Source organism: Mya arenaria, chromosome 5 (assembly GCF_026914265.1).
Source record: "Mya arenaria isolate MELC-2E11 chromosome 5, ASM2691426v1".
In the NCBI taxonomy this organism is placed as follows: domain Eukaryota; kingdom Metazoa; phylum Mollusca; class Bivalvia; order Myida; family Myidae; genus Mya; species Mya arenaria.
In genome coordinates, this window is record NC_069126.1 from 57,178,091 (window position 1) to 57,204,014 (window position 25,924).

A 25,924-nucleotide genomic window follows, 5' to 3' on the forward strand; every position below is an offset into this window, starting at 1 on the left:
GTTATCCTGTGTGTGGACAACCCCCCTGAGGAGCAGTATGTGTATCTTGTGTGCTTCAGGTGGGAGTTATCCTGTGTGTGGACAACCCCCCAAAGGAGCAGTATGTGTATCTTGTGTGCTTCAGGTGGGAGTTATCCTGTGTGTGGACAACCCCCCTGAGGACACCAGTATGTGTATCTTGTGTGCTTCAGGTGGGAGTTATCCTGTGTGTGGACAACCCCCCTGAGGACCAGTATGTGTATCTTGTGTGCTTCAGGTGGGAGTTATCCTGTGTGTGGACAACCCCCCTGAGGACCAGTATGTGTATCTTGTGTGCTTCAGGTGGGAGTTATCCTGTGTGTGGACAACCCCCCTGAGGACCAGTATGTGTATCTTGTGTGCTTCAGGTGGGAGTTATCCTGTGTGTGGACAACCCCCCTGAGGACCAGTATGTGTATCTTGTGTGCTTCAGGTGGGAGTTATCCGTGTTAGGACAACCACCCTGAAGACCAGTATGTGTATCTTGTGTGCTTCAGGTGGGAGTAATCCCGTGTATGGACAACAAGCCAGAGGACCAGTATGTTTACCTTGTATGCTTCGTAACCAGCTGGTGGAGAAGTGCAGGGACATCTGCCAATGTCTACTTCTACATGACAGGTATTCAAATACCTACAATTAACCTAATTTTTATGAATAATATACGATAAATTATGCTCTTGTAAGGTTTTCTTTCTTGATGCATGGGGGAGGGGGGAGCAATAAATCTAGGGTTTATGCTGGACCTTTTAAGTTGAGTTTGGTGCATACCATAAGACAAACACTCCCTTTTTAAATCATTGCTCCATGGTGTTGCTTGAAAAGGCTACATATTAGTATTACATTTGGCGTCTATACTGGCAGCAGTTTTAGCAAAATTTTGTGTTGACAATAGATTAAATATGTATTATTTAAATCATAATCATTACATCTGATTTTACAGCCATGGGTGTTAATCCTCTGTTTGCATAAATAAAAGTTGCTTTTTGTAATGTATTGACAAAAACACATTTAGGGAAGGGATCCAGGCCATTCTGATTTGAGAAAAAAAAATGTGTTGTTTCGACATTTTGGGAATCCCTATTGTTCATGCCTCTGAAGGGTGGCATATATAGCAATCACTCTCCTATCCTTGTCACTATGTCTGTTCAAGGTCAAGGTCACACTTGCAGGTCAGTGTTATACAATATGGATTTCATAGTAACAATTTATGTCTCGGTCATAACTTGTTTTTACTATTAATTGGAATTCAATCGTTTTATACAGGACTTTAGAGCATCATTGGCAGTAATGATGGGCATAATATTTGTGTCCTTATCTTAAATGACAAGGTCACACTTGGAGATCAATGTTCCCCAACATGGACATCAAAGCAACAATTGTGTCCCAGTTACAAGATTTTTACCATTAATAGAAATTCAGTCAATCTTCACTTAATTGTAGAGCACAAGAAAAAGATGTGTGTCGCATAACTTTGAGTGGAGCATCACGGGAAGTTGTGTTGTACACAAAAATTGTGTTCTTTGTTTTGAAGGTCAAGGTCAAACTTTGCAATCATTATATTGTAGAATCCATAACACCTTTTCATGTATCAGCCATGACTTTAAATATTCAGGAAAATACACAGAATTCCCAAGCTTCATTGGAATATTTGTAGCACCAGACATTTATGCTCTCATCTCACAGGTCAAGGTCAATTTTGGAGGTCAATGTTGCATTACTTGGATTTCATAGCAATTCTTCTTAACTTAAAATATGGTAGGTTTGTTACTTGTGCAGACAATAACTAAAGCATTTTTTTCAATCATGATGCAAGTTTGGGACAATGTGTGTTAGCATACTGTCTCAGTCAATTTGGTTGTAAAATAAATTATGCCAGTTATTCCCCTTTTACCTGAAAGGTTTACATGTATATCTTTTGCTGGTGTGATTTATTTATTTATTGTCCAATTGCAATAAAACTTTTTATTCCTTGTAATGGGGAAAAATGCTGAAATAAAAGTTATTTAATAAGAGTGGTTTTTTTCATCCCACCCTGTATATCCAAAATAATATAGATGGTTTGATCAAGTTCAATTGTGAGATAAATCAACCTCAATTATATCCCAAATAGGGTGGGGAAGGCCAAAAATTAGAACATTTCAAAAGTTAATATTTTATTTGGTTTTGACGAACAATCATTTTAGGGAGTTAAACATCAATCTTTTGCGACAATTTTTGGAGTAATAAGTTGACCAAACATAATGAAAGAAAATTTTATCAGATTTTGGACAAAATTTAAAGCATTCGCACATTTTCGAAGACAAAATGCCCCAGACGTAACCTTATCAACAATGTCTTGTGAGTTCTTAAGGATATTTTTATAAATGAGAAAGATATTAGATATTCAATAAAATTATTAAAAATAGTGGATTAAAAATAGTGGATTAATTTCATTTCCTGGTTAAAAAAAGCTGAAGTATCTTTCTTAAATTAGATGCAATCACCACTAAGCCTCCAGACATTGTTGATTGGATTGTACAGACTATTTTGACACAAAAACATATTCATTTTGTATAAAGACATTTTGGGAAAAATGAAAATACTTTCTGATCAGAAATTTAATAAAATGTTCTTTCATAAAATTGGCTAACTATTAATTACAGCTTCACATGTTGAAACAGATATATGAATAATGCTTACTAAATATTAGGGATGGCAACGAGTAGTAAAATTGGTACTCGAGTACTCGGACAATCTTCCGATCGAGTACTCGGGCACTCTATAACTCGGACAACTTGAATTAGTATTCAGGAAAGGCAAGTTTGTGTATACATGTATCGGTCATGTACATTGTGCGTTGGTCGTAATATTGGCTGTTTTCATTTTTAATATGAATGTCATCATGCACCTAGACAGAAAAAATAATAAAAAGAAAACAAATGTTGTTTCATGCTTTTAATTTGTTTATCACGCCTTTCATTTCATTGTATTAATGTACTACAAAATAAATGGAAAGAAAAACTCGGATCATATTCGGATAGATGATCGAGACTACACTCAATAATGAACAACATTTAGAATTACAATGAATGAAAATTATTTAAAAATTTGATTAGTTGTTTTCTCTAAGAAATAATATTTAAAATGACAGTTTTTCATACTGAAATATTGTTGTTTACCTCATTAATACTCCTAATTCCAGGAATAAGATACACCCATTCCGGAATCATTGTACGCAACGGTCGTTTCTAATTCGCTTGTAAACGTCCATTGTTTGGTGAAAACTTTCTAATTGGTAAACAATACAATTCTGTATGAGATGTACAGCTATCACAACTTCGTTAACTGGCATCAGTGATATTTGCAAATAAGGGCCCTTTGTTGACAGTTTTCAACTGGCACATAAACTGTCATTTAATTCATTAGGGTCAAATGTATACACAGCGAGGGTTAGAGGGACCGTAAATTGTCTCCTTGAAAACGCGCCAGATCTGATACTTACGTCTGTAAATCGTGTATTTGGTGAATTTTATTAGAAAACTTTTCTTTTTTTTAATACACGAGTAGTAATTTGGTACTCGAATACTCGGATGATTGACCGAGTTCTCGGGTACTCGTTGCCATCCCTACTAAATATTAAACTTTCAACACTAAATAAAATGTATAATGATTTTTTTTTTTTTTTTTAATGTCTCCCCCTCTCTGGGGGAGACATATTGTTTTTGCCCTGTCCGTCAGTCCGGTAGTCCGTCAGTCCGTCCGTACGTCACACTTCGTTTCCGATCGATAACTGGAAAACCGCATGACCTAGGATCACCAAACTTGGTAGGGAGGTTGGTCATGAGGTGTAGAAGATCTCTATTGTTTTTGATGTCACTAGGTCAAAGGTCAAGGTCGCGGCGACCCCCAATGTAAAAAACATTTCCGCTCAATATCTTGACAATGGTTTGACCTAGGTTCACCAAACTTGGTAGGGAGGTTGGTCATGAGGTGTAGAAGATCCCTATTGTTTTTGGGGTCACTAGGTCAAAGGTCAAGGTCGCGGCGACCCCCAATGTAAAAAACATTTCCGCTCAATATCTTGAGAATGGTTTGACATAGGTTCACCAAACTTGGTAGGGAGGTTGGTCGTGAGGTGTAGAGGATCCCTATTGTTTTTGGGGTCACTAGGTCAAAGGTCAAGGTCGCGGCGACCCCCAATGTAAAAAACATTTCCGCTCAATATCTTGAGAATGGTTTGACCTAGGTTCACCAAACTTGGTAGGGAGGTTGGTCGTGAGGTGTAGAGGATCCCTATTGTTTTTGGGGTCACTAGGTCAAAGGTCAAGGTCGCGGCGACCCCCAATGTAAAAAACATTTCCGCTCAATATCTTGAGAATGGTTTGACCTAGGTTCACCAAACTTGGTAGGGAGGTTGGTCGTGAGGTGTAGAGGATCACTATTGTTTTTGGGGTCACTAGGTCAAAGGTCAAGGTCGCGGCGACCCCCAATATAAAAAACATTTCTGCTCAAAATCTTGAGAACGGTTTGACCTAGGTTCACCAAACTTGGTAGGGAGGTTGGTCATGAGGTGTAGAAGATCCCTATTGTTTTTGGGGTCACTAGGTCAAAGGTCAAGGTCGCGGCGACCCCCAATGTAAAAAACATTTCCGCTCAATATCTTGAGAATGGTTTGACCTAGGTTCACCACACTTGGTAGGGAGGTTGATCATGAGGTTTAGAAAACTCCTATATTTTGGGGGGGTCACAAGGTCAAAGGTCAACGTCGCTGTGACCTCTAATGTAAAAAAATATTTCCGTGCAATATCAGGAGAATGCTTTGATCTAGGTTCACCAAACTTTGAAGTGAGGTTGGTCATGATGTCTAGTTGATTTTGCAATCAGTTGGTCAAAGGTCAAGGTCACTGACCTTGAGGTGAAGAACCGGTTTCTGCTCAATAACTCAAGAACGTTTACACCCAGGAACTTCATACTTGGTATGCCAGTTAGTCATGACTAGTTGATGGCCCCTATTGATTTTGGGATCCATCATTGATTATTTCTCACCTACGACCACACAATGGGGGAGACATGCGCTTTTTCAAAAAAGCAATCTCTAGGTTTTTTTTGTCCTTCAAACAACTTTTGCAGTTTGTAAGGCCTTAAAAGTTTAGTTCGTTAATTACTGATAAGTTGTGTAATATTGACTGATGTACAATGACTGCATGATTCCAGGGACTGATGGAGTGAGTGGAAGGAAGCATGTGAACACTGCAGACCGAGTGTGCCTGCAGCCGGGGAGTGAAGACTGGTTAGTGGTCACAACAGAGCACAGCTTGGGCCACATCTCCTCCATCACAGTCTGGCATGACAACACAGGAAGTAGTCCACACTGGTAACATATTTAGCTCTGCCATTGGTTACCATGATAATCTGTTTTCATAGGAACGTACATTGTATTGTTGGCAACGCAGCAGTATATTTTTGTATCATCATATGTATGTGGAGGTCAATGGATTTGGTGAATATTAAACAAGATCATTTTTTGTAGAAAACTCGATTACTGAATTAATACTCGGGTACTTGGACACTTGATCAAGTACTGGAGTTCTCGGGTACTCGTTACCATCCCTAGTTTGTAATAGTGACAGTGATTGCGTCTGTAATGTTGGAGTGTGTTGGATGATCCAGGTACCTGAATCAGGTTCATATCAAGGATGTTGAGAGTGGCTCGTCCTGGAACTACATCTATAACGACTGGCTTGCCGTGGATATGGGTTCCCTCCTCTCCACCACGGCTACCATTGAAGCCACATCAGAGGTCAGTGAACAAACCGCATCCCTTAAAAGTGACACCTTTTATACTTATTATGTCTGATAACTGTGATCTTAAGGTCGATGGGGGGTGATAACTGTCGGGGGGGGGGGGAGGGAGGGGGGTAGTTAACTGTGGCCCAATACCTACTCACTCGAGAGAGTTCGAAGGCAAGTTGCAAGTCTAATTCTAGGAGCTTAATTCCTAGAAAAGTCGGAAGTGTAATTGACAAGTCGTCGACGTTGGAAGGAGATGATATTTTATTATAAAGATGTATATAGTAAACACAATAAACTGTAAAACTGCAATAGCATTATGTGCACCCCAATGGCCGCTATTGTAACACATGTATATCAAAAAAAAGATAACATGACGTTCAATATGTGTTTTTATGAAAGTATTGACCACATGAATGTCATTCTGAGTCAATTTGATACGCTTATTTTGTTGCTGATATTGTCACTGAAGGGGAACTGGTCAACATGGGGCATTTTCTTGTGATCTTTCAAAATGAACATAAGAGCAGTACTGGTTTTTACCTAAGACCTAGGAGGATGTAATTTTAAGCAAGTAGCTGTTTAAAAAGGTTGGTTGAGAATACATGAGAATCAGTGCAACGAAGCCCTTATCATCGTCAGGATCAGATGAGGATGAAGCAGAAGTACCGGTTCATGATCCAGTCTAGCCGGGAGATAAGGGATGGCCATTTGTGGATCAGCATCTTCTCCAAGCCTCCAGCAAGCCAGTTCACACGCGTCCAGCGACTCACGTGCGCCCTCTCCCTTCTGCTCTCAACTATGTTGACCAACCTCATGTTCTACGGCATCCCCACAGACGAACCCACTGACCAGGTGAAGGCTGGGCCCTTCAGTCTCAGCCTAACACAGATTGTTATTGGTATGTGCAATTTATCTATGTGAGGAATCATGTGACTTCAACGGGGTTCTCACATGGGTCACCACGGTATAACTTGAAAAGTACAGGAACAAATTCATTGGAACTTCATACAATGGTAAAGCACAATGAGAGGAAGTGCAGTGTTCAAGAACCATAACTCTACTTTAGCTAATTACTAAGTTATTGCCCTTTATTTGTTTTTTTTTTTGCTGTCAAATTATTTTCCAGACATTAACTTGCAAACCACTATATGGAATTTATTGAAACTTCATACAATGGTAAAGCACAATGAGAGGAAGTACAGTGCACAAGAACCATAACTCTATTTTAGCTAATTACAAGGTTATTGCGCTTTGTTACTTTTTCTTGTCCGGAGCATTACTTGAAAACTATTGGATGGAATTTAATAAAACTTCATACAGTGATAGATCATAATGAGAGGAAGTGCATTGTACAGGTACCGCAATTCTATTTCAGCTAATTACAGAGTTATTGACCTTTGTTACTTTTTTCTTGTCCGGAGCATTTTTTTTTTTTTTTAACTTATCTCATTTATAGATGGTTATAGGCAATCATAATTTCTGTGCTTTAGAAAATCAAATATATCAGTATTAACATCTCAGTATTAGCATCACTGATATTGTTTAAAGCCTTATTTCTAACTTTTAAAAACATAATCAAAAAATGAATAACTGACGATAGTCCATAAAATAAAGTTTTCATTTATAGGTTGGCTTTCCAAATAGTTGACTGCAATTCCATATCAGGGCGGCGTTCGGGGGTATTAATCACCTTCAGTGATAGCTCTAGTTTTATTAATGATGTACATGTGCTATACTATTTAATAACCTTTGCCATTTTTGGATTCAATAAAACTTGACAAATCAAATATGGTGGCTGCTGATTTTGACAATTTTTCACTGAGTCCTATCGATGGTGTTAGAAGTCTTTTACCTGATTTTTCACGCAATTGTTTGCCTGTGTCCTGTCTTCTATGCTAGGCTTTTTGCTAGAGTCCTATACACAGTTTAATATGGGGGGATATAAAATAAATGAATTATACTATACTTCAAATATACATTGGTAAAACTTGTAGGTGTCATAACAATGTACTTAAAAATTACTTGACATTATGGTATTGCAACCTCATCGTGTTTTGATTTATTTTCAGGAATAGAGAGCAGTCTCATAATGTTTCCAGTGAATCTTCTTATGATACAGCTGTTTATGAAGGTCAAGCCACGAGAGCGAAAAATGCGCCGCAAGATGAAAGATCCAGATGAAACGTTCATTGCCTCATTCAATGCATCCATGACTGATAGAGGTTCTACTCGAGAAACAGTGTCTGCAATGACAGCAGATTTCGATTTTAAAAACATACAAAGGCAGCTTGATATTGATCTGTTTCGTTCACTGTATACAGATGCTATCGGAGACTGTAGCGAGGTTGATCCTAACCTTGTCACAAATCTGTTGATTGAAAATCTGCCAGACCGATTTTCATGGTCAGTTGCTGGAGAGGCCTTGGGTATGAATGTTGTGTTAGACAACCAAGGACAATTTACACTGGCGCCTCGTGGAAAGGATACTGGGAGTAAAGAAGATCTTGCCCTGAAACCAAATAGGTCTGATCTATCGCCCGCAGATGGCTTTGACACGTCAGCATTAAAGTTTGATTCGTGTGGAGATATTGGTCACACAACTCGCAGTCCAACTATCAGCATGTCGGGAGATGCTTCTTCAAATACAGCCAGTGAGATGAAGCGGTTTTCAACAGAAAACATTTTTTCAGAGGATAGGTAAGACCTTAAAAAAAATACATTTGGTTCGGGTTACCTGACCCTACCTACAGAATAGGTGACGACCCTACCGTTTTTATAGTCAGTTTGAAAAAAAAAAAAAAAAAAAATGCTTATACAGAAGATAGCTTAAACACCATTCTCCAATGATGAAAATGACATTCTTATATAATGCCTAATAAAAAAATAAAAAAAGCCTACCTTCCCTGTTTTTAAAAAGGATGTAACCAAAACCAAACATTTTTTTAGGCCGAAGTGAAACAAGCTATTTGTTTGTCCCATGGCCTATTTTTTGTTAAATTGTTTAGTATATGTTAGGGATTCAAGCAAATGGAAAAGTTTGAATATTCGTTAATTCTTTGAATATTAGAATATTCAATGAATCTTTCAGTTTTGTTTAAAACTATTATTATTCTATATAGTCATAGCCGTAGCCTTTTTTGACTCTTTGTTTTAGTTGCCTGTATAGCCGGTACCTGCAACGCACTAATTGTTTCCCAAATTAGACTCTGATTTTCCCCACTTTTAGAAAATATTCCATTAAAGAGCAATACATTTTGAACAAAAAAAATGAATTATTTCTATTCCAATGTGATCATATTTGTAAACAAAATTATACAAACAAATAGAAAAAGTCTGTACTTTCCCGTCAAAATGAAAATACGAGCCAAAAACATTTGATCCAATATTTGTTTGCATCCCTAGTCCATACAAATTGTGTAAAAATGAACTGCTAAAATGATGCAGGTTGTCTTCGTTTGTATCGGCCACTTGTTTTACGCCTTTATACATTGGGCCACTATATTTTTAAGGATGTGAAACTAATTAATCTTATAAATGCGACAATGATTCTGCCTGTGATTGATGTTCTGTATAATCTGTAGGTGTGTCCTGGATGAGGCTCCCGTTGTGGTGCGTGCAAAGAAAGACCCAAGATTGTAAGTTCCATGTTGAAAAGTCTTGTCAAATCAATGCTTTAAATATTATACCCAAACCAGTTCATGCTGTTGGCTGTTTAGGAATCACCTTGTCACATCTGCCTGTCATTTTTGAGGAATTGGCTTCAAACTTTAAAAAAATAATGATCGTGTTGAGGAAAAATGCAGTGCATTAAAGAAAGAATATTTGTGTGTGGGGTTTTTAGAGTGACAGTGGAAATCCGTTGGCTTAATGATATCCCAGAAACTGGCCAAAAAACTTTCAGCATTGGAAGATCGATCCAAGCAGAAATGCTTACAAAGAGTGAAAATAAATCGGTCCATTACAACAAAATTGAGCTAAAGTGGAAATCGAGCAAAATTAGCGATATCGAGCGATAACGGGTTTCAACAGCATTACCTCTTGATTATTTTTATACTTATTTTTTTACATATATCCATATGTTTTTGAGGTATTGACTTCAAACTTCATACACATATTGACTGTGTTTGGGAGAAGTGCTGTGGAAAAAAATCATTATTTTATTATCTTTTAGGTATTGCCCTTTAATTACTTTAATATCATTTTTTCAATCGGACAAGTCTTCTTCTCTCCATAACACCATATATGCTAATTTAGGCATTGACTTCAAACTTTATACACATATTGACTGTGTTGTGGATAAGTGCTCAGTGCTACGAATCATTATTTTGTGTATGGTATTTTCAGTGTTATTGCCCTTAGATTATTATACCCAGGGCTGTCAAATGAAGTTTGAAGGGGGTATATTGGAGTCACCCTGTGGTCAGTCGGTCGGTCGATTTGTCGGTCCGTTACAATTTACCTTGTCCGGAGCATAACTTAAAAACTACTGGATGGAATTGGATTAAACTTCATACAATGGTAGAGCATAATGAGAGGAAGTGCAGTGTACAATAACCATAACACTCTTCTTGCTTATTACAGAGTTATTGCCCTTTGTTACTTTTTTTGTCCGGATTATAAATTGAAAAGTACAGGATGGAATTCATTGAAACTTCATACAATGGTAAAGCACAATGAGAGGAAGTGCAGTGTTCAAGAACCATAACTATACTTTAGCTAATTACTGAGTTAATGCCCTTTATTTGTTTTTTTTTGCTGTCAATTTTTTTTCCAGACATTAACTTGCAAACTACTGGATAGAATTTATTAAAAATTCATGAAATGGTAAAACAATGAGAGGAAGTGCAGTGCACAAGAACCATAAATCTATTTTAGCTAATTAACAGAGTTATGACCTTTAATACTTTCTTCTTGTCCGGAGCATAATTTGAAAACTATTGGATGGAATTAAATAAAGCTTCATACAGTGATAGATCATAATGAGAGGAAGTGCAGTGTACAGGAACCGCAATTCTATTTCAGCTAATTACAGAGTTACTGCCCTTTGTTACTTTTTCTTGTCTGGAGCATAACTTGAAAACTATTGGATGGAATTTAATAAAACTTCATACAGTGATAGATCATAATGAGAGGAAGTGCAGTGTACAGGAACCACAATTCTATTTCAGCCAACTACAGAGTTATTGCCCTTTGTTACTTTTTTCTTGTATGGAGCATAACTTGAAAAAAGTAACTTAACTCATTTATAGATGGTCATAGGCAATCGTATATTCTGTGCTTTAGAACATTAAATACATCAGTATCAACATCTCAGTATTAGCATCACTGATATTGTTTAAAGCCTTTTTTCTAACTTTTTAAAACATAATCAAAAAATGAATATCTGACGATAGTCCATAAAATAAAGTTGTCATTTATAGGTTGGCTTTCCAAATAGTTGACTGCAATTTCAAATCAGGGCGGCGTTCGGGGCATTAATCACCTTCAGTGATAGCTCTAGTTTTTATAATGATTTTCTATTCTTTTTCTTTTTACTTTTCAACACTTTATTCTTTATATTTCCCTTCACTCACCCTACACTGATTGAACTAATACTTTTGAAGGATAGGCAGTGATTTTTTAATTATTTTCACTGCCTTTGCCTTGCAAATTGAAAAAACAAATTATTTTTTCGAAAAATACAAAATCAGGCCAAAGTAGCTAATATAATGGCAAATATTTATGTTTTTAATTTTTAATGCTGTAAATGAGTTTTTGTCAAGATTTTGCTTATTTTTCAAGAAATTCATTGCTTTTTTATTTATTCATTAACGTAATCTGCATTTATCAAATTGGGAAAAGAATATATATTTTTTGGCAAAATGAATATTTTTTGGCAAGGGGAAACAGTCTTTAGAAGGCAGTAAACTGCACCAAAAAATCATTGATAGGCCATGCTAAATATTTCAATGTTTTTGTTCATGCCTTTATATGAAAATCTACTTAGCTAGGCCTAAAATAAAAAAAATCTTGTTTGGAGTAACGCGACCGACCCATAAAAATCGTTGCCGACTCAAATTTATTTTTGGCATTTTGATCCGCGAATTTTTTTTTCAACGCCTTTCCGCTACTATTTTCTGTTTCTGCTCTTTTCTTCTGTTTCGGTTCTTTTCGATTTGTAGACACACTCGTAGAGCTTCGGTTTTTATTGCTGATCGCAATGAGCGTTTCGAAAACATGGCTGACTGCAAGTTTGTCGAACGTGAACCGAACGAAATTACGTTTTGTGTGACAATAAATTACTTAAATAAAAAAATTAAAAACAACTTTGTAAGAAAATTCAATGTCGACTACACATGGTACGATGTATTTGATATTTTAATGGAGAATGATGAAACAATCCCGGAGAGCTACTACGACAACTTCGAAAAAATGTCAAAAATAACGGTCTCGTCAAAGTTTGTTTTGTTGAGTTCATCTCTGTGTCAGTCTTAAGTAGATTGAAATTCTTTGAAATTAAAAAAATAAAGGATCAGAAGTTAAGATGTTTGTTGTTCAAAAGTTTATTACAATGCCTTGAATAACTAGTGTTATGTAGTGAATGTACTGTACACAAGATACAGTTGTCGTTGGAGAAAAAAAAAAAAAAAACCTACCTACCTACCCACCTTAAAAAATCTGGGTAGGGTTACTCCAAACAAGAAATTTTTTAAGGTTGGCCCTACCGGTATCTTGAAAAAAAAAAATGATAAAAATATTACTAAATAAATAAGTGAATTCTATTTAGATTATTTTACGTTTTTCGTTTGAACAGAAACAAGAACAAAACGACATTGAAAGTTTCCGAGTTTAATTCTTCATAACCAACGTGATAAGAGCATAATAACTTTGCTATACAATAACTGCTATTGGAACAACAGCTCAAAACAAATAGTAAAAGGATTGGCAAGATATGGCCATGAAAATGAACAAACTCCATAATAGGTCCTATTAAGTGACACACGTCTGGAAGTCCAAGTGGGAATGAACCACGCAAGCCGAGAGAAGCTGGGCTGACCCGTTGTATCAAGTGATTATACAAAATGTAAGAACATTTTGCTAATGCCATAGTGTTGTATGGCCTACCTGTGCTAGAATAGCCTGTTTAGCAAAGTGGGACAAGCCAGCAACTACTGTCTGCATGTAAATTATCCTATTGCCAATAGTCAATGCAAAATCCGCAGTGCAATATGCAATCTCCTGGCAATGCAATAATGCAACCACCAATTGCCAATAGCAAATGCAAAATCCACAATCTCATGGCAATGCAACCACCAATTGCCAATAGCTAATGCAACATCAGCAATCTCCTGGCAATGTAACGCAACACAATCATGCAACCACCAATTGCCAGTAGCCAATGCAACATCAGCAATCTCCTGGCAATGCAATGCAACCACCAGAATGCCAAGAACTAGGACCTTCCCGGCCTTGAGAAATATACATGCAGTAGACTAGTTCAGACTTTGTAATTCCAGCAATGGGATTATCAGTGTTATTTATATCTATATTCTATAAAATTAATTGATTTTAGTGTATAAATCCCAATTTGAAATTTAAAGCCCACTTGTGGATTCCCCTACCAAGTGACAACTATAACCGAGGTGCTGGACCAGGTAAAGGTCTCGACAAGCTTAAATACAACTTAATTCTAAATTGTATATGTAAATATGCATTTTTAACTGTAACGGAAGACAGCCCAGCCAACTCTTGGCTTGCGAATTTTTTCCCGCCACAAAATTGTTACAATTTCCCCATAAAAATTCCTTTTCTATAAAATGTATTATAGAATCCCTAAGAGCGTCATAATAAACTTATATCCACCGGAAGTTTAGATGTATTCAAACCATGCCCCCACCCTGAATTGGCCTTTGCAGGGGTTATATTTGCAATTATGATTGGCGGAGAGAACTGCCCCACATCATGAATAGCTATGATTAAAATTGCAGCTTGCCAACGAGCATTTCCCTTTGATAAAACAAGCATATCGAGTAGACGATCGTGTTTGACCCGTTTGATTAACCAGGGCCATTCGATTTCCCTGAATTGTGTCACGTTCTAACATACAGCGCTGCTACAGATCATTATTTTGGACCAGCTATATGATGACGGAGCTCATCATGGCCTGTCATAACCTGTATTGCTTGTCATATGCGCGCCATGCAAAGCCTCATTGTCGTGACGCACATTCTCTAATATTTTACATGTATTGGAGCATTTAATTTTTCAATAGATTGTATATTCTTCTAACTAGCTTTGGTTTGGACACAATACAACCATCTAATGATATTGACTATACTGATGTACCAAGGTACAGCGACACTCGTTGGATCATAATCAATGCTTTATTACTATATGACTTTTTAAACCGACATTTTGATGTTTTGATATCCTGGATGGGGTAGCTTACCATTTTTAAAACTGCATTCTTTTACTGTACGGAACACAGGTTCACTAGAAAAATAAACCAATCCTGACCGTCATTCTCACTATTATCATTGCTTTCACATATTAATCCTTAACCTTGCTATTATTTAATGTGAAGAAAGGTTTTTGTAACTTATTACCATGGTTTCACATTCTAAGTCGGAAGCCTCTTGAATTATATCTGTTTTTGTAATATTAAATTGTATTGTCATAGTCCCTTTTATCATGAGCACTGCGACCTTGAATTGTGGCAATCTTTGTTTTTACCTGGTTATCACGATATTTGCGCGTATCTGCAAGGCTATGACACCATTTTTACTAATAACTAATCACTAAAGTAACTGCTATTAAAAACAGATAAATCCACAACAAACGTGAACATCGTAAATATTGCTGTTTACTATTCCCAAATTAATTGCCATCAAAACCCACACAAAACATCCTTTAAAAACCCACTGGCCACCCCATCAGCTGTGCACACCATTCATAAATGGCAGTCATGGGACGTGAATTCTTGAAGTAAGGCCAAGTTGAATTACAGTATGGGTTCACATGAACCAAAGTCGTAGTGTCAAAATTATTAAATCTTTGTTTCTGTTTTAGGCTCATCCCCAGGAGGAGTGATAATGCAATAGAGACTAATTTTCTATGCTTTTGTTCAAAAGGCACCTCTGCTCTCAAGTCATCTAGAATGTTTAGTGTCACTGAAAACATACCCTAAGAGAAAGTATTGTCTTGAAAATAAATTTTATTAACTCGTCACTATGAGTTATTTGACATGATGAAATTTCCATGCCTGCGAAATATAGTAAATATTTTATTACAAGTTGAAATTTTGACATTAACATTTTTGAAGATATGTTTGATTTTTTCCTCAATAAACAATTGATTAAAATAGTGCTGGCCTAATTAAAAAACGTGCCGACACAGACCATGTCAGAGTTAGCGATTCTAGGCACTCGAATCCAGATGGCGGCCTAGTTTTAGTGCCTGCTTGCGCCCCGCCGACAACACATACGCGAACTTTTAACCGTTTGTGCCTAAATACTTGTGGCAATAAAGATGAATAAATGGCATAACTAAAGTAACTAATTGATTTCAATGTTTTGTCTGACTTGATGAGTTTTGATTAATTCCCTACATCCGAGAATCCTAATTAGTCGAGGATACAGTCAGTCCGTCACTTTTGTCCTTGACATCTCCCTTTTCCCAAGCCCACGAGGGCCACAAAATTTGAATTATAAGGTGCTTTTTAACACTAACCGTCTAATTGTTATAATTAATCGTTATATTGATTGTTATATTCGTTGATTTGCCAAAGAGGTTCCACGTTATAAGAAAATCTAGCTTCACCAAAGCCGTCGCTACGAGCAAAGTAAATATTTGATAGAAACACCGCAAGTGCAGACCGCTGTAACTCAAATAAGTAACACTATTCATAAAGGAAATGTTTTTGGCATTAAAGCGACTAAAGCAGATCCTTCGTAAGCAAAATATACCAGTATTCCAACAACTCCCACACCAAATTCTGAGAAGGAAACATATGCACATCCACAACACAAAACTTGGCTGTGTTTTTCCAAAGTTCCATATATTTACTTTTATTTTTTAGAGTTGTCACATATTTGTTTGACCAATAGCTACATAAATGATAAATACATGCATACTACATGTATACGAAGTTACTAATTAACATAAAACAAACGCTGCCTAAAGCCTGAAAGTACCATTTAATGTTTTAACTAACTGCTTTTAACCTAAATACTAATGAGAGAAAAACTGCCACATGTTTACTTAAGAACACAGAGGTCAAATAAACACAAGTGCTGTACCGGATTTACCACGAAACCAAACCTTTGCACATTTCATTTAATTATATTACCCCTTTCAAAAGAATGGCCAAATTTGTAAATCGCCCTCATGATTTGCCGGTACATTCGTGTTGGTACACATGTGGACAAATCATTAGTTGCCAAAATTCTCATGTCCATGTCACCATGACTTTAATAGTTTGCACCCATAAAAATAGTTCCACCTTGACCAGAACATGCCAAGCCATCCCAAACATCTATAGAGCCATGCTTATCCTCGGTGAAAACAACATTATAAGCTGTTTTCTCCCTATAGGACGTCCTCGACCCGTCATAGTTGAGTCAGGCGTATTAAATGTTGTATTTTATAACTATTAAACTAATTAAATAACATTTTTATTTTGATCCGCTATTCAAGAGGTTTGCCATAAAAGTGTGATTCAGGATTCATTGACTGGTTTAATCTCGGTCTAAATTGAACCTTAAACTACCGTAAAATATCATGACCAAGTCTGTAATAACTTTAACGGTAGCGACCTAGTATTCCGATTTCTTAGCAATGTGACAGACAACAATTTACTTCAATCTCACGAAAATAATTAAATTTATTTTTAATCAAAATAAATTAACATACTGAGACCAGTCAGTCCCCTTAGTCCATTTTTAATTTTTACTAATAGATAGATTTCCACTGCAAAATTAGTTCTCAAATAAATCTTTATTGAAGAGTGTTGATCATGGAGATCACACAGAATGAATCATTTTCTGATATCAAATGCCAACTATACAAAGTTAAAGCATGTTGTTTCCTACTTGTGTTCTGTAGTCAGAATTATAACAAAAAAACGCCCAAAGCACTTCATGTTCAACTTAAATAAAATCAAACAAATAAAGATAAATAAAATGGCTCTTGGCAAAAATGGGTAGGTCAGAAAAAAGGAAAAAAACATATTTCTTCTATGCCATAACAGTTTTGTAGGGTTATATGCATTTTGCAAGGTTACTAGTAGGATGAAGTAACCCTAAACACAACTTTCATACCCACTCAGAAAAGTACATGTGTACAGATGCACCTGACTTTTTCTGTTTATGTATTTATTAAGCCTACCATGGTGGTTCCTGTATGTGGCCTGGACATTTGCTATATCAGTGTGTTTGGTGTCCTCCTTCTTTGTGATGCTCTACGGCCTCAAGTTTGGCTACGCGCGCAGCATTGAGTGGCTCGTCTCCTTCATCACCGGAATTTTGCAGAGTGTGTTTGCCCAACAACCCCTCAAGGCTAGTAGAAACCATAATGTGAAGTCGTATTTAGAATTTGTTACATTCACTTGTATAACAAACATCAGTTTTGAGTGATACACCTTTAACTACTTACTAAATAATGCATTTTATGGAAAATATGATTGTATTACTGATTACAAGAATGTAACCATGTATGTAATAGCTGAAAACGTACAAGACTTAGTATTGAATGACAGGTGAGTGCTAAAAGATTTATAGTGATCAACTATCATCCCATAAGGTAGAAATACCATGTTTTTGCACCAAATTCTTTCAAATTAAACACCATATCCTACCATCATTTTCAATATGTATTCCTCCTTTTAATTAAATTAAAACAATTGTATTAATTGTGGTACATGTATTCTGGAGTAAGAATGCATCTTAAGAAAAATAATGGCTTGACTTAGCCTCTGAAGTTTTAACCTGTTTTTCACCTTTTAAAAACTGAACAAATGCTACATTGGAAAAATATTATTTTGATTACATATTTGATACCATTTTATTTGCTGTTAATTTAATCACATCAGTATCAACTGTCGTATGAAAACAAAAATAGGTAAATTTGTGAATGTTGTTGTATATAATCAGACGCTGGTCATGGCAGTACTGCTGACGATGATATTTAAAAAAGAAGTGGAGTTTGAGGATTTTGGAGCAGACATGGAACTGGGTAAGTGTCTGTGGAGATGGAAAGAAGCTCATTCCTTTGAAATTTCAAATTTGTAATTCAATGAAATGCTCTCAAATTGACAGTTGCCATAAATGTTTCATAAACATAATAAGTGACCTTGATGGTTTTTAATAACATCCACATTTTTGGGTTGTATTAATGCCATTCAAAGTTTTATACTGAAAAAATGTAAATATTTGTAATTTAAAGATGTTAATTGAAATTTATGATTAAGTCGTGTATTTTTTTTTATAGAAATCTTGCACCATTTTAATCTGAGAATGCTAGGGTTAAGAGATATTTGTGCATCTTGCTCACAAAAATGGTGCTAACATCAAATACAAATATGTATTTGTCTATTCATAGGATGTTAATTAAACTCAATTATCTTATGTAATTTCTGTGCTTTTATCTCAAAGGTTGAGGCTACACTTGTTCAATTGTCAACTTAGTAATATGTTTTAAAATGATACTGATTTTAAAGCATTACTTAAGGTCACATACTCAAACTTTTTATCAAATTGTAGAGCACTTTTGAAAGTGTTTTTTTTTCCTGCATAAAATTCATACTCTCACATCCAGATATCAATGTAACCAAATGAGAACCATATCTGGAGGGCAAAGGTCAAGGTCACTTTTAAAAGGGCTTTACTCCGTATGATAAAATAGCGAAAAAAAAAAAAAAAATGGTGAAAACTGACATAAACTTGGCATCGATGTGTACAATGCATTGAAACTTACTAACTGAAGTACCACATAGTTTACAATTTATTTAAGTTTAGCAGTTATTTCGTATGTTTCCATTAAAAAATATTACTGGGTATGTCTACCAGGTAGAATTCATTCCTTATGCATGATTGGCTAGTCAGTGTTATCACGGAATATTACCGAGGTAGGTGTATAGCTTAATTATGTCACCCAATTAGAGTAAGCCGTCGTAGCTCAGTGGATACGACGCTGGTCTGCAATTTTGGCGATACGGGTTCGAATCCGGTCTCCGACACAATTTTTTTTTACATTTTGGTACTTTTTGTGTCGCCTGAAAAGACGACATATAGGGGTTACTTTTGTCGTCGGCGGCGGCGGCGTCCGCGTCCCATTTGCGCTTGTCCGGGGTATATCTCCTAAACTATTAGTGGTATCAACTTGAAATTTCATATGTAGATAGATCTAATTGAGGGCAAGTGCAGTGCACATGAACTGTTACTCTTTCTTCCATATTTTTAGAGTTATTGCCCTTTGTTATTTTTCATGCTTGAAGTTTTGTCCGGGGCATATCTTGTAGAATGTAAGAGTTATCAACTTGAAACTTCATATGTAGATAGATCTCATTGAGGGCAAGTGCAGTGCACAAGAACTGTTACTCTTGCTGCCATATGTTTAGAGTTATTGCTCTTTGTTAATTTTCTTGGTTAGGTTTTGTCCGTGGCATATCTCGTAAACTATCAAATGCCAACTACACTTGAAAGTTAAATGGCAACATCATTGTCTATAAATGAATAAAATGCCAATCTAACAGCTATAATGTCGACAGTAAATAATTCGTCAGGCGACACATCCGACTCGCGGAGTTCTAGTTTTTACAGTTATGATATCAAAGCGTAACACATTCTATTAGATAATTGTCCTGAGATTCGTTACTGAAAAAAAATAAAAATTGGTGCCAATCTGGTGTACAGTCCCTTTAACAGTCATTGTTCAATATTATTTGTAATTAAACGAAACTTACCTTGGTTAAGGTGAAGTTTGATTTCAATTCTTTGAGTAAAGAATTGAGGGAGGGCTTAACTGAGATACGGTGCGCATGCTTACATTCATCAACTAAGGTTTGAATGTGATTTCTCTAGATCAAACATACTATGGGTGGGAGGGTGTGGCAGTTAAGCCCTCCCTCAATTCTTTACTCAAAGAATTGAATTGAAATCAAACTTCACCTTAACCAAGGTAAGTTTCGTTTAATTTTTAAATTCTTTTTCGTTTAAAGAATTTCGTATGGTCTTACCTGAGACTTTAAAGCTGAATGTGACAAGAACACTATCTACATCGCAAGATGCCTTCTTGGAACTTGTCACTTTTGTTTAACACTGGTTTGTCGTAAAACTTTCTAAATGTACTTTCTCTTGACCATCCCACTTTAGCAAGAATGTCCGCTATAGGCACTGCTGATGAACTTGCTTTTGATGTCACCGCGGATCTAACACTGTGTGAACCGAAATCCTTTACATTTATTCCAGCTCTATACATAACTGTCTTTATCCATCTCGAGATGGTGTCTCTAGTTACAGTTGCGTGTGGTTTGACATAACTCATAAAAAAACTTTCCAGAATTACCATTGTGTCTGAGCACACTAGTACAGGAAAGGTATTCTTTCAAAACAGTATAAATGCATAATCTCCTATCTGGAGGATAAGCTCGAAACGAAACACAATCAACATTATGTCCGGGCCTGCTTTGCTTAAGATGCCCATTAAATTGTAACACATATTCAGACTTCAACTTTTTGTAACATTTAAAGTTCAACAAATGTAACGTATGTACACGTGCATCTTGAGTCAAGGCCATAAGCATTACTAGCTTCAAAGTGAGATCCTTTAAAGATAAATGTTTCACTGGTGAAAGTTTCTTTAAATACAACAACACTATATCTACATCCCAGATATATGTATATCTAGGTTTGGAAGGTCTAGATGCAAAAACTCCTTTCATGTATCATATAATAAGTGGATGATTCCCTACTCTAAAACCATCAAACTGTAAACCCAGTGCCAAGAGAGCTCCTCTTGCTGTGTTTAAACTTTCATATCCTAGACCTTTTGAATATTGAGATGTTAGAAATTCCACTACTGTTTCCAGCGTTGGTAAAAATGGAGATGTTTCCATTTCACTACAGTACTGAAACCACCTTTTGATATGCGTGTTATATTGTTTCTTAGTCCCTGGTCTCCAAGATTGCATGAGAATATTGGTAGTTTCCTCTGAAAATCCTCTGTGTCTGAAGTTCTCCCTGATACTTTGCAAACAACTAGACAAAGTGTTTGTTCTAGTGGATGCTGCACATCTTGATGCAGTAGTTTAAGGAGACCCTCTCAGGGTTGTGTGGGCCACAATGGAGCCACGATGATGCCTTTGGCCATGTCTCTCTTTATCTTCTGCACACATCTCCCTAACAAACTGAAAGGGGGAAATGCATAAAACAAGTTAGCATTCCATGCAAATGTAAAAGCATCAACACATTCACATTCTGGATCTGGTTTCCAAGAACAATATCTTGGAATTTGTGCATTCAAACGTGAGGCAAAAAGGTCTATGTCAGGAACGCCCCATGTGTTACAGATATGCTTAAATATATTTCCATCCAGTTTCCATTCTAAATTATCTTTGAATACTCTTGATTCTTTGTCTGCTTCCAAGTTTAATTTTCCTGCTATATGCGAACATGTTAGCCAGATGTCATGTTGGACACACCATTCTCATATCTTTAAACTGACACTATCAGCCTTTTCAGAAACAATACCCCCCATATTGTTGACATAATTGACAGCAGTTGTATTGTCACACAGAACTTTATTATTTTGACCCTCAAGGTCCTGCTTAAATGCTTTTAGTGCATAAAAAATTGCCAGCAATTCTAAGACGTTGATATGATCTTGTTTCTCTACTGTTGTCCAATGGCCGCCAGTTTTTTTGCACACCAAGTTTTGCACCCCAACCTTGCAATGACGCATCAGTTTCTAGGATTTTTTTAGGGTTAGGCCTACATATTTTCCTATATTGTAGGTGTATAGTGTCTATCCACCAGCTAAGTTTCTGTTTCATTGGAAGGTTGATATACATGATTGCATCATAATTACACTTGTGTTTTTTCAAGGCCTCAGTTTTACTTTTTTCCAAATGCCTATAGTGCATTTTGCCTACATCAACGGCCGAAAAACTGGCAACCAACATGCCGATAACTTGTGCTACTTTCCTTATTGATGCCCAAATTTTGCATGACAAATTGTAACATGCGTCCGTTATCTTTTTCTGTCTATCCGCTGGTAAAGTGACAATCATTTTCTCTGAATCAATTATATTCCCTAAGTAGGGTATCTTTTTGCATGGGTTGAACATCGATTTCTCATGATTAATAATGAATCCAACATTTGACATGAGGCTAACTGTCGCATCAACATTTTTTGAGCATTCATCAATTGCATCTCCCATAAGGATGCTGTCATCAATAAAACCTGAGTTAACATAGCCTTCATTCCTCAGTTTTGAATATACAGGTTTTAATAACTTTGTAAACAACCGGGGACCTTCACAAACCCCATTTGGCATACATGTATATATTGATAGATGTTTCCTTTCCAAATGAAGCAGAAATATTTTTGTTGCTCTTCAGCAAGTTTGACTGAGAAATAGGCATGGCGCAAATCAACAGAAGCCATAAAACATCCTTCTGTAACAAGTGTTAATGTTTTTTCGAAAGTTTCCATTTTAAAATGTTTGAATGGAATACAGTCATTCACTTTCTTAAGATTTATCACTAATCTATATTCTTCATTACTTTTTTCCTTGAGAAATATTGGAGATAGTATCTGCCCTTGTTTGGGTTCAACATTTGAAATGACATCCATTTCAAGTAATTTTTCTATTTCTTTGTCAATTATCCCCTCTTCAAGAGGGTCAAATTTATACTGTAGACAATTACTTTTAATGTCTATACATGTGTCTAAATCTATGTGACAATTTTGTACAATATCAAGAATGAAAGGATCAGATGCCATCCCTTTACAAAATTTGCTATTCTACCTGCTTTGAAACAAGGTCCCACCTGTTTTATTGTCTGTATGTCATCCTAGATCCCCGGCCTCGGTAGTTTTTTGGATCATATGTAGACGTGCTCGGCTCTGAAAGACCGCGCCCTCTGCCTCTAAATCATGCAGAATAGTTGCCTCTGAACCTGCCACGCATTACGCCTCTCCGTATTGGGCCTCTGAACACTCTATTTTGGAACATTTTATAACTGATCTTGGAACAGTCTTTGATCTCCTTTGCTGATTTTGAGATGTCGTCCCCAAACAGAAACTTTGTAAACGGTCTACTCTGACTACAAAGATGGCTATATTCCTGTTTCAGTTCCGGCCTGAGAAAGTCTTTTCTGGTCAGGTTCACCTGCTTGTTGGCATGGCCTAACAATGCCAAAGCATCATTACAGTTCTCAATCAATGACCCAAGATCACTGTCACTGGCACTGTTTTTAAGTTTGGCCATAGTGTCAACCACTTTGGTCAACAATGTTGCACCTTTAACAATCAAAGACTCGATATTCTGTAACTTTTTGTCGGCTGTACGTGCTGCGGGTGACACAGCATCCCAGATTAACTGGTTCATCCTAACAACTGTCAGCCCCTCACAATTAGCGGGCCTAGCATTATTTTTATCTTTCACGAGTTCTGAGTATCGTTCTTCTTCAATCCTATTCAGGAAAAGATCATTAATGTTCTCAGCGAGTACACTATTCACTTCTTTATCACATTTCTCAGCGGCCTAATACCGTTTTGCCATGTCTTTGAATCTATTATTGTTCGGGTCAGAAGGCTCTTCCTCAGCTCTTCTTTTTGGCTCTTGAGAAACTTCTGTCTCGGCAGCCTCATAATCATAGTCCTCTTGTTCGTATTCATCGTCGTAATTTTCAATTACGTCCAATTGTTTTGCAAACGAATTCAAAACCTCTGAATGTTGTTTCATAGTACTCTGTATACTATTTAATGCCAAGAGCATTTTGTCCTCTGATGCCGACAGTTTTGTCTGCATATTTTCTAAGACCGGCGTTGATTTTTTGGTCTGTCCTTCGTCACGATTCTTTTTAGCGGGAGCTTTCCCTTTTTTCGAACTTTCCGTCGAATGTGCCGAACTACGTTCGGTTTTGTCAGTGTCTTTCTCAACAACGTTGGGACCCATGTCGGCCATTTTGAAAAACACGTGGACCGTGTCGTAGAGTAAAAAACACCCAAAAGTATCGTAAATATAACTTGTCAGCGATCAAAATTGTAAATTTCCAATAAAATGAGTTTACAGTGCACCACTGTACATAAAAGCTATACTCCTATTATTGTAATAATTGATCTACAATCAATTCAACATAGTTAAATTTCGTTCGTGCTAACTGCGGAAGTCGCAACCGAAAAGTGCTCTGCCCATGCGCACCGTATCTCAGGTAAGACCATACGAAATTCTTTAAACGAAAAAGAATTGGCATATACAGGCTGTACATGTATATTGACCATACATTGACAGAATTTAAAATGTCTGCGAAAGGTTTTCTGTATAGGAAGTCAAGAGTTTCACATGCAACACCATGTCTGTAGAGCAAAAGGCGAGGTCACACAGGCCAGCAAATCCTTGACTCTGGTCTCTAATGGTTTCTTGGTTGTGATAACCACCACCAACCTTGTCTTAATCAAATCTGAGTCCAATTCCTTTTCCAAGATTTTAAATGTCTTCCTGAAATACAAGTGTATTTCAAAATTCACAGGTATCAAGGGCCATTATTCAAAATTACTTTTATTTTGGGTTGTTTGGGTGGTTATTTGACCCTAACATTGAAGGAATTTAAAGTATACTAGCATAATAATAAACGTGGGAAGATAAGACCAATATTGATAGGTCAAAGGTTCAGAGCATTTTCTGGCAACATTAGTCAGATATAGATTCTTTCTTTTTTGACAATACTTACCTATCCATCAAATTTACATCAACCTTTAACAGTCCAAGGGCCGTATTCATTAAGTTTCTTGATGAAATATTTCAACTGAGTGATCATTTTCCAAATTTTAACAGTTAATATTTGAATACCCTCATTTTTTTTATCAGATTAATTCGTTTGGCCCCTTTTTTTTTTATTTTTTAAATTTCATGTAAGTTGAACTTTTTCACTCAGATACTTTATGAATACGACCCCAGGTCGTAAAATACTGCTTATAAAACAAAGTGATTTCCAGTGGCTGGCTTGACATTGTTGGCTATCGTGTTGTAAGCAAATGACTATCTGCCTAAAAAGGCTTTATTGATGGCATTTGTCAATTTTTGTAACAGCTCTTGTTTGCATACCATTTTAATCACTAATCAAGAGAAATGTTACAGACAATGATGAGGAATACCTGTGTACAGTGAACCCTAAGCCTGACAGCCACCTGCCTGTTGTCCCACCCCTGCCTCAACGCATGATGGAAGCCATCAAACAAAGACTAAAGGTATCTAAACATTTGGTACATTTTCTGGCATTTATTGGAACTCCAGGCCACCTTTTTAATATTTTCAGACAAAGGTTATGGTCTGTTTTATATTTTCAGCTTGAGGGGTTGATGGACTTGACCATTCGTGACATGATCCTTCACTTTATCTACCTGACCGTGGTCATCCTGATGCTAACTGGACATCGTAACATCACCACTTGCTTTCAAACCACACGCGCAGTCCGCACTGTCCTGGTTGATGCTAAATATGGCATGCCACTCAAAGAGGTTTGTATCTTAAAAGTTCTGTTTTACTTATTTGTGTTTTTTTCTTAAATATTTGAAGAGCTAGGTAATGCTACTAATACTTACAAAGTGATTGAAATGCTGGGGAAAGGTTACAAAGTGTTTGAAGTGCTAGTGAAAGTTACAATGTGTTTGAAGTGCTAGGGAAAGGTGACAAAGTGTTTGAAGTGCTAGTGAAAGTTACAATGTGTTTGAAGTGCTAGGGAAAGGTTACAAAGTGTTTGAAGTTCTAGTGAAAGGCTACAATGTGTTTGAAGTGCTAGTTAAAGTTTACAATGTGTTTGAAGTGCTAGTGAAAGGCTACAATGTGTTTGAAGTGCTAGGAAAAGGTTACAATGTGTTTGAAGTGCTAGTGAAAGGTTAGAATGTGTTTGAAGTGCTAGTGAAAGGCTACAAT

General features: G+C 36.6%; 1 protein-coding gene across 1 annotated transcript in view; it reads left to right on the forward strand.

Moving 5' to 3' along the window:
* Nucleotides 1-25,924, forward strand: part of LOC128236161 (uncharacterized) — a 113,128-nt gene that overhangs the window by 70,965 nt on the left and 16,239 nt on the right. The window contains exons 19-28 of the mRNA XM_052951045.1: nucleotides 516-636; nucleotides 5,212-5,371; nucleotides 5,668-5,797; nucleotides 6,430-6,688; nucleotides 7,860-8,487; nucleotides 9,372-9,425; nucleotides 17,150-17,324; nucleotides 17,919-18,000; nucleotides 25,130-25,239; nucleotides 25,339-25,509. Coding sequence (XP_052807005.1) covers nucleotides 516-636; nucleotides 5,212-5,371; nucleotides 5,668-5,797; nucleotides 6,430-6,688; nucleotides 7,860-8,487; nucleotides 9,372-9,425; nucleotides 17,150-17,324; nucleotides 17,919-18,000; nucleotides 25,130-25,239; nucleotides 25,339-25,509 — 1,890 coding nt within the window. The remainder of the gene's footprint in view (nucleotides 1-515; nucleotides 637-5,211; nucleotides 5,372-5,667; nucleotides 5,798-6,429; nucleotides 6,689-7,859; nucleotides 8,488-9,371; nucleotides 9,426-17,149; nucleotides 17,325-17,918; nucleotides 18,001-25,129; nucleotides 25,240-25,338; nucleotides 25,510-25,924) is intronic.